Source organism: Rhinopithecus bieti, unplaced genomic scaffold, assembly GCF_001698545.2.
Source record: "Rhinopithecus bieti isolate Rb0 unplaced genomic scaffold, ASM169854v2 scaffold_62786, whole genome shotgun sequence".
NCBI lineage: Eukaryota > Metazoa > Chordata > Mammalia > Primates > Cercopithecidae > Rhinopithecus > Rhinopithecus bieti.
The window spans coordinates 82,086-92,263 of NW_016823645.1; the positions used below are offsets into that span (position 1 = coordinate 82,086).

Genomic DNA, 10,178 nt, shown 5'->3' on the forward strand with positions numbered 1-10,178 from the left:
AACAGAGCTTTCAACTCAAGATGTTAAATACAGAAAATTTAAAAGAGAATAAAATACCAAACACTAGAGATGATCAATAAAGTCAAAAAACTAGTTTTGAAATGAAATCAAACTAGACGAACTATTGTTAAACACCATGACCAAGTACAGCTAATCTCATGAAAGTAACGATTCAAAATGAGTAATTCTATTAATGTCACTGTATTAACAAATTAACAGAAAAACTATGTATTTATGTCCAAATATGCCAACATTATTTGATAAAACCTAGTATGATTCTTGATTTTAAAACAAACAAAAGCCTTTTAAAATAAAGCTAGCCTGGGTAACATGGCAAAACACTGTTTCCACTAAAAACACAAAAATTAGCCAGGAGTGGTGGCGTGTGCCTGTAGTCCCAGCTACTCGGGAAGCTGAGGTGGGAGGATCACTTGAGCTCAGGAGGGAGGCTACGGTGAGCCGAAATTGTGCTACTGCACTCCAGCCTGGGTGACAGAGCGAGACTGTGTCTAAATGAGTAAATAAATAGCTAGAGACTCCCCCGAACTCTATGAGAGTAGTCTATCAGAGACCTACATATTGAGTGGAGAAAGATTGGCAGTATTCCCTTTAAAGTCTGAAAACAGCACAAGGATGCCCCCATCACCACTATGACTCAACACTGTAATAAAACTGGAAGTTAGAGGTATGAATACTGGAAAGGAGGAAGATATTATGGGCCGAACGGTGCCCCCAGAAATTCATATGGTGAAGACCTACCCCCTAGTATTCAGAATGTAACTATATTTAGAGATAGGGCCTTTAAAGAGGTAATTAAGTTAAAAAAAGACCATTAGGGTAGGCCCTAAACCAATCTGGTGATCTTATAAGAGGTGGTGATTAGGACACACAGAGAGACACCGTCGGTGTGTATGCACAGAGGTACAACCACAGGAAGAGGCAGCAAGAGGAAGGCCATCTGCAAGCCAAGCAGAGAGACCTCAGGAGAAACCAACTCTGCCGGCACCTTGATCTTCAACTTTCAGCTGCCAGTAGTGTAAGGAAATAACTTTCTGTTGTTTAAGCCACCCAGTCTGTGATATTTTGTTATGGCAGCCCTATCAAACTAATACAGGACACACAGATCATCTACCTCAAGAAATCAAGACAATGAACTGAAAACAAATAGAACTAATAACAGTATAATAAGGTAGTCCAACACAGGATTGATATGGGAAAGAATCAACTATTTTCCTCCTTATTAGCAATAGCCAATTAGAAAATGTAATACATAAAAAGATGCCACTTTTATGAACCAAAATAAAATTCCTAAACTGAAGAAGAAATAGACCAAAGAAGAGATACATACAAGAAGACATGAATAAATAGAGACAGACCACATTTGAAGACAGAAACATAAGATGGCTGCTGCTCATACCCAAAAGGTAAATAAGAGAAAGATGTCTGGCTGGGCCTGGTGGCTCACGCCTGTAATTCCAGCACTTTGGAAGGCTGAGGCAGGTGGATCACTTGAGGTCAGGAGTTCGAGACCAGCCTGGCCAACGTGGTGAAACCCCGTCTCTACTAAAAATACAAAAAATTAGCCAGACGTGGTGGCGTGTGCCTGTAATCCCAGCTACTTGGGAGACCAAGGCAGGAGAACTGTTTGAACCAGGAAGACAGAGGTTGCAGTGAGCCCAGATCACACCACTTCACTCCAGCCTGGGCGACAAAGTGAGACTCGGTCTCAAAAAAAAGATGAAAAAAAAAAAAAAGACAAAACAATGATTTCAAAGCTGTTCAGAAGTTGTACCAGTTCAAAACAATTTTCCGTAGTTGTTTACAACCAATCAGTGGTAGGCTTTTCACAACTACAGAGAAAGCCTTAGCAACATAAGACGACGTACAGACAAAACTAAAATCACGTAAGTTTGCCTATCAGAGAAAAGTAAATGGTGACTATTTTCTACAAAATTTAGTTCTGATGGGATAGGCTATCTGACCGAGCAGATGAAGTTGCAAAGACATTTCCCCCTGGGGTTTTTTGTTTTGTCAAAAAAGATTGATATGGACTAGGCCCTGGATCAGATTTTAATTTGATGAAGCTGCTATCTATTTAACCAAATGCCCTCAAAAATCCAGATTTGGAAAGAGGAAGTCTGAGTCCAGAGCTTAAGGCCATAGAGACGCCACTGACTATAATGCCAGGTATGAATGCCACTGGGCTCTAACTTAGGACTGCTATTATTTGAGTTTGCATTTTGGCTTCAAAGTCACATAGATTTTGAGGGCTGTGGCCCTAATCTCTTTTTGCATGCCTTACTGTTTTTAGTGCACAAATTTTCAGGACACGAGGTTATATTCAGGAATGTACAAATCCCAGTATAGCCGAAAGGCCTCTGATGAAAGATATGTCTCCATAAATTAATCCACAAACATCATGCAATCCTTTGAAAAGCCGATTCTAAAATTCATCTGGAATAGAAAAAGCTCAACAGCAGCCTCAAAATTCTGGAAAAATACGAACAAGTAGGGAGGTCTCTCCTTGGTAAGCTGCCTTTCCAAGGTTGCTGGGCAAAGCAGTGAGGGGAAGGAGGGAGGAGAGGCTGAGTGAGCTGTTCTAAGAGGAGTGGTTAAATCAAGTCCAGATGTCTTAGCTGCAGGTCAATGTGATTTGACTGTTCACGGTAAAGTGGGTGGCCAGGGGAACCTGGCATGTCCCTAAAACAAATCAAAGCTTAGCTCAAAGATGAGAGTCTTAGTGAGCATATGTGGTCTCCTCAGGTTCACAGCAAGGTCTGTAGAGGGGATGTGCTCTACCAGAAACAAAGTCTGTGGTAACTAACCTACATGTTATTGTCACAGGAATAGACAAGTTGATTTTCATTTTCTTTTTTACCATCTGTTTGGTAAAATAAAAATTTGTTTTGACAAGTTGATTTTATGGAACAGAATAATATTAACAGTATCTAATACATAGTACTTATATGTGCTGGGTAATTTTTTTTTTTTTTTTTTTTTTTTTGAGACGGAGTCTCGCTCTGGTCGCCAGGCTGGAGTGCAGTGGCCGGATCCAGCTCACTGCAAGCTCGCCTCCGGGGTTTATGCCCCATTCTCGCTGCTCTCAGCCTCCCGAGTAGCTGGGACTACAGGCGCCGGCTCACTTCACCTGCTAGTTTTTTGTATTTCTAGTAGAGACAGAGTTTCACCGTGTTAGCCAGGATGGTCCTCAATCTCCTGAACCTTGTGATCTGCCCGTCTCGCCTCCCAAAGTGCTGGGATTAAGACTTGAGCCACCGCGCCCGGCCAGGGCAATGTTTTAAGTGCCTTTCTGTAATATTTATTTAATCCTCACAACAACATATGAGGTAGGCAATGACTACCAACAGAGAGGCATAGAGAGGTTAACTTAGCCCTGGCCAAGGTCATTAGCTGTTAAGGCACAGAACTTGGACTAGAGTGGAAAACAAATCCCCATATATTTGGGAATTCAGTTTTGTGACAAAGGTAGAACTTCAACTCAGGGGATAATGATGAACTAATCAATAAACGGTGTTGGGGGAAATGACTACTAATGTAGAAAAAAATAAAGTTATATTCTACCCTCCCACAATTCACAGAAATTTAATCCCAGATAAAGAGCAAAAATTTTAACTCCTAATGGTAAGGTTTTAGGGGAAAATATAAGAAGGCCTTCTTAATCAAAACATAAAATAGGCCGGGCCGGCGGTGGCTCAAGCCTGTAATCCCAGCACTTTGGGAGGCCGAGACGGGCGATCTACGAGGGTCAGGAGATAGAGGACCCATCCTGGCTAACACAGTAAACCCCGTCTCTCTAAAAAATACAAAAATCTAGCCGGGCGAGGTGGTGGGCTGGGCGCCTGTAGTCCCAGCTACTCGGGAGGCTGAGGCAGGAGAATGGCGTAAACCCGGGAGGCAGAGCTTGCAGTGAGCTGAGATCCGGCCACTGCACTCCCGCCCGGGCGACAGAGCGAGACTCCGTCTCAAAAAAAAAAAAAATAAAATAAAATAAAATACAAAAAAACTATTAAAAACTGATAAACATGGCTGGATGCAGTGGCTCACACCTATAATCCCAGCACTTTGGGAGACCAAGGCAGGAGGATCACTTGAGCCCAGGAGTTTGAGAGACCAGCCTGGGCAACATGGCGAAACCCCATCTGTACAAAAAATAAGCTGGGTGTGGTGGCATGCACCTATGGTCCCATCTACCAGGGAGGTTGAGATGGGATTGCAGAGGTCGAGGCTGCAATGAGCCATGATTGTGCCACTGCACTTCAGCCTGGGTGACAGAGTGAGACTGTCTTAAAAAAAAAAAAAAAAATTGATAAAGATGACAATGTAAAAATCAAAATCATCTACATGCTAGAAAGACATAATAAAATTAAACACAAACCTAAAAGGAAGTATTTTTCAATATATCCAGAATATACAAAAAATACTCCAACACATCTAGAATATATAAAGAACTCTTACAAATCAAGAAAAACAAAACATCCCAATAGAAAAATGGATGAAACACTGAATGGAAAATTCACAGAAAAGGAATAAAGAGTCAATAAACACATAAAACAGACAGACACCATCTTTTGCCATAGGATTGGCAAAAATTAAAAAGGCTGATAGTATCCACTGCTGGTAAGGCTATGGGCAAACAGGTATGTTTCATACACTGATCATATACTGGCCCTTTAGGAGGCAAATTTGGCACTATTTATTAACATTTGTCTTCTACATACCCTTCAACTCAACAGGTCTATCCCCCCTAGAAAAATATTAACTGGCACATAGGCACAAAAGGTTATTGTAAGAAATTTCATTGCAGTGTTGTTAGTAAAAGTAAAAACTTAGAAACAACTTAAATGTCAATCAGTAAGGAATGATTAAACATATATTTCTATATTACAGAACACTATGCAGCAGATAGATCTCTATGTATTGATAAAGTATATCTCTGTACTGACATTGAAAGAAAACTAAGCAAGTTGCAGAACCACATAGACTAAATAGAACTATACTTCTGTCTACATAAGAATGTGAACACAACAAAATAAAAGGTATACGTGAAAATGATGACAAAGGTTGTCTTTGGGCTCAGAGAGGAAAGACTGTTAGTCAAAAAGAATTTCTGCTTTCTCTGTCTTCAATTTTGGTCAGCAAGCGTTAACCATATTTGTATAACTTTTGAAATATTAAAACAATGGCCGGGAGTGATGGCTCATGCCTATAATCCCAGCACTTTGGGACGCCAAGGCAGGCGGGCAGATCACTTGAGGCCAGAAGTTCGAGATCACCCTAGCCAACATGACAAAACCTTGTCTCTAGTAAAAATACAAAAATTAGCCAGGTGTGATGTGATGGTGCACACCTGTAATCCCAGCTACTCAGGAGGCTGAGGCATGAGAATTGCTTGAACCCGGGAGGCGGAAGTGGCAGTGAGCTGAGATGGCATCACTGCACTCCACCCTGGGCTAATGAGGGAGATTCTGTCTCAAAAAACAAAATAAAACAAAAAGCACTTACATTATACAGTCACCTGTATTATACAAGAGTGCCTTATACCTTGTGGTACTCAATAAAATCTTGGATTAAAAAAAGGAGTCATCTCTTAAATGTAAAAAGCCCACTGAAAGGTCATTATGTATCTTTGCAAAAGGGACAAACTGGCCAACACAGGACACTAATGACACAGATGATGGCAGTCAAACAGGCAAGAGAAAAAAGAGTCACCAGCGGTAAAGGTTGGACATTAGTAAAAACAGACGAGAGCAAATTATAACTACCATTTTTGAAGGCTTCCCATGAACAAGAAACTGTGCCAGATGATCTGTGTAAGCATAATCTCAAATTCTTAACATTAACCTGTGAGATATTCCCATTTTACAAATTAGGAAAATACGGCTTAGAGAAACTAAGACCAGGACTTTGCTCACTACAAACTGTCCTCTATTGGGCCGAGGATGGAGACTGGGACTGAGGAGACCCCTTCTGGCCTGAACCGATGTGCTTAGCTGCCCTTACTATACTCTGCGTCCTTGAAGCACGCTCCCAAGCTCTCCTGTTCATCCAGACTGGCGTTCTCCTCCTCCTCCTCGCTCTCGGTTCTCCAGTATGCTGGCCGCTTGATGGGCCGCTTCCCTGGGGTGCGCTGGGAAGCAGGACTGTTAGACACTGTGCCCAGCCCACTGCTGGAGCTGCCACTGCTTCGATCCTGCCCTCCGGTCCACCAGGCCTGCAGGCTGGAGGTAGCCGGTGAGGACGATGATGACTGCAGGTTGGCCATGCACAGCATGCCCTGGATGGCCTCCTGAGTACTGGGAGAAGCTGGGGCCTCACTGCAAGGGACAGAGGAGAAATACTGAGGCAGTTTTTTTTAGCTGTCAGAGTAAACCGGTCATCAGAATACTGAGGGAGGAGGGACAACAGCTATGAGGATCAAGGTGGGAGGAAAAAGGGGAGAATCATCCTAAGTGAAAAATTTGGAATTAAGCTTAAGGATCAAGACAGTATCATAGATTGTTTTCATGAAAAGCCAGTCCTTGTTGCCTTAAGTCTTTCCACAGACAGCAGGCAAGGTGGCAAAAAAGGGGCACACCTCCCTCCCTGTTTATACACGCTGCATTCTTTCCTTTCATTGTTTTTGTAACAATTCTCCTTGCATGACTCTTCCAGCCCCTCTTCCCAACTTCCTAAGTGCCCAAAATTGATTCCTCTTGAAGTCTATACATCTTATTGCCATCAGATCTTAAGTTCCTTAGGACAGGTTTCATGCCTACTTTATTCTTTCACCCAAATGCCCTGGATAATTCTTTGTCCCTTTAAATGGCTCTATAAACATCTACTGATTGGCTGACCTGGCACCTTGGGCGGGAGCGGGGGTTGCTGTCTGATAGCCTGGAAAGGGGAGATAAAAGCCAGTACTCACGTGAGGGCAGCATAGTCAGGTCCCCCCACCTGCCTGCTGGCCTTGAGCAGATCAAGAATGCCACCAGCGCCACTACCATTCCCAAGCTTGCCTTCAACCCCTTCCACCATGTCCTCATCTGTTGTATAGTCCTCCTGTTGGAGAGAGAGTGTATCACCTCAGCTGCCCAGGATTGGTCTGGTAAGGCCCCAATATAGGGGTGATGATCTGACTCCTGATATTAATATCTTCTGAGCACCACATATAGACCAAGTATTAAGCAGAATATTCATTTTTTATCTTAATTTCCAAGGCATCTCTGTGAGGCAGGTAGTATACTCCCATTTTAAACAGATAAGAAAACTAAGGCTCAGGGAAGTTAAATAATTTGTGTAAGGTCACATCACATACTCCTTATCACATACTCTTTCTGCTACATCACACTGACTTTTAAGTTTTTATTTACTTATTTTTTTTTTTCTGAGACAGAGTCTTGCTCTGTCGCCCAGGCTGGAGTGCAGTGGCGTGATCTCGCCTCACTGCAAGCTCCACCTCCCGGGTTCACATCATTCTCCTGCCTCAGCCTCCCGAGTAGCTGGGACTACAGGCGTCCACCACCATGCCCGGCTAATTTTGTTTTTTTGTATTTTTAGTAGAGACGGGGTTTCATCGTGCTAGCCAGGATGGTCTCGATCTCCTGACCTCGTGATCCACCTGCCTCGGCCTCCCAAAGTGCTGGAATTACAGGCATGAGCCACCGCGCCTGGCTGATTTTTTTTTTTTTATTTTTTTGAGACGGAGTCTCATTCTGTCTTCAGGCTGGAGTGCAGTGGCACGATCTCGGCTCACTGCAACCTCTGCCTCCTGGGTTCAAGCGATTCTTCTGCCTCAGCCTCCCAAGTAGCTGGGACTACAGGGGTGTGCCAACACGCCCAGCTAATTTTTTAGCAGAGACGGGGTTTCACCATGTTGGCCAGGATGGTCTCAATCTCTTGACCTCATGATATGCCCACCACAGCCTCCCAAAGTACTGGGATTACAGGCGTGAGCCACCGTGCCCGGCCCACACTGACTTTTATTCTACTCTGTATTAAAGGATGTTTAAGGTATTTCAACTAAATTGAAATCTTCCATTTACATGCTCAGCAGCAATTCGCACACACTCTTTCACTTAATAAATATTTCACTGCAGTGGCTCACCCTGTGATTCCAGCACTTTGGGAGGTCAAGGCAAAAGATCACATGAGGCCAGGAGTTTGAGACCAGCCTGGGCAACACAGCAAGACCCTATCTCTACAAAAAAAAAATTGAAAAGAATTAGCTACGTCGGTGGCGTGAGCCTGTGGTCCCAGCTACTAGGGAGGCTGAGCTGGCCTCGGAAGTCAAGACTGCTGTGAACCATGATCATACCATTGTACCCCAGCCTGGGCAACAGAGCAAAGAGACTCTGTCTCAAAAAAAAAATAAATAAAATAAATAAATTATTCAGGAAATGAATGTATAGGATGTCTTCCTCCCTCCATATCCCCCAACTAGAATGACAATCTGTCTTCTGTCTCTATCACCAGAATGAGCAGAAGACTAGATCCAGGGCAGAATCCTACCTCAATGTCAAACTCAACTTCTCCTGGTTCACGAACTCGGTTGGGGTCAGAGCAAGGCTTCGCACGGGGCAATTTCCGGGGAAATTCTAGAAAACAATGGAATGCACTTATTATGAAGCTATGATTAGCATTTAAGCCAAATACCCAGAAGAAAAAAATAAGACTAATTTTCTTGGAAGTAATGACCACAGATGACTAATTTAGAGAGGTTAGGGATCAGGTGATAAATAAATCTTTAGAACAAAGGAAACAATGAAGGCCTACAGAACATAGTATAGCAGAATGTCAACAAGCTCAGGCCTAAGGTCTTAAGTCTTAGAGGGCCAAAAACAAATATAAAACGGGCAAGGGCTGGGCGTGGTGCCTTGCACCTGTAATCCCAGCACTCTGGGAGGCTGAGGCGGGTGGATCACCTGAGGTCAGGAGTTCCAGACCAGCCTGATCGACATAGTGAAATCCCATCTCTACTAAAAATACAAAATTAGCCAGGCATGGTGGCACATGCCTGTAATCCCAGCTACTCAGGAGGCTGAGGCACGAGAATCACTTGAACCCGGGAGGCGGATGTTATAGTGAGCCAAGATTGCACCATTGCACTCCAGCCTGGGCAACAAGAGCGAAACTCCGTCTCAAAACAAACAAACAAACAAACAAACAAACAAACAAACAAAAGATGGGTAGGGGAGGAAAAAGAAAGAACAGACACACACTTGGTCTTATTATCAGGGTCGCCTTCTCCTTTCCCAATCTCTCGTCAATCTGCAGCTCATCATCTGAATCCAAGTCAAATTCATCTTCTATCACCTGTTCTGCCACCAGTCTAGCCTTGTCTACCTTCTTTGCTATTTTGGTTCGCCGAGATTTGGATAAGCACTTCACCCTTTTCGTACTGAAGGGAAGGAGAACATAAAAACAGTCACTAGCAATATTGTTAGTCGCTAGCAAGACAGCAATTCTCTCTACATTGACCTACGGATTCAATACAATCCCTATCAAAATCCAGCCAGCTTTTTAAATAAAAAGTTGATAGTAAAACATACTTGGACATATAAAGGACCTAACACAGACAAAATAATTTTGAAAAAGAACAATATTGGAGGACTTACACTGTTCAATCCCAAAATTTACTCTAAAGCTATGGTAATCAAGGCAATGTGATATCAGCATACAGACAGACATACAGATCAGTGGAAAAGAACTTTGAGTTCCGAATAAACCCTTAAATTTATGATCAAATGATTTTTGACAAAAGGTGCTAAAGCAGCTCAGTGGGGGAAAGGATGGTTTTTTCAGTAAAAGTTGCTGAGAAAAATGGATACAAAGAAATACATGTGGACCCTTACCTCACATCATATACAAAAATTAATGTAAAATGCATCATAGATCTAAATGTAAAACCTAAAACTATAAAACTAGAGTAAAACACAGAAAAATATCATTATAACCTGGGATTAAGTAAAATTAAAAATTTTGTATTTCAAAAGAAACCATTAAGAAAATAAAAGAAAAGCCACAGACTGAGAGAAAATATTTGGAAATCGTTTATCTGGCAAAGGATTTGTATCCAGAATGTATAAAGAATGCCTATAAAACTCAATCCTAACAGGACAAACAATCCAGTTTCATTGCCTAAATTCACATCAAGTAAGTGGTCAAGTCGTTGCAGGTAT

General features: G+C 42.5%; 1 protein-coding gene across 1 annotated transcript in view; it reads right to left on the bottom strand.

Annotated features, from left to right (window-relative positions):
• LOC108521720 (histone lysine demethylase PHF8-like) overlaps positions 1–10,178 on the bottom strand; it is a 75,717-nt gene that overhangs the window by 50,141 nt on the left and 15,398 nt on the right. The window contains 4 exon segments of the mRNA XM_017861686.1: positions 6,022–6,335; positions 6,926–7,059; positions 8,509–8,594; positions 9,219–9,397. Coding sequence (XP_017717175.1) covers positions 6,022–6,335; positions 6,926–7,059; positions 8,509–8,594; positions 9,219–9,397 — 713 coding nt within the window.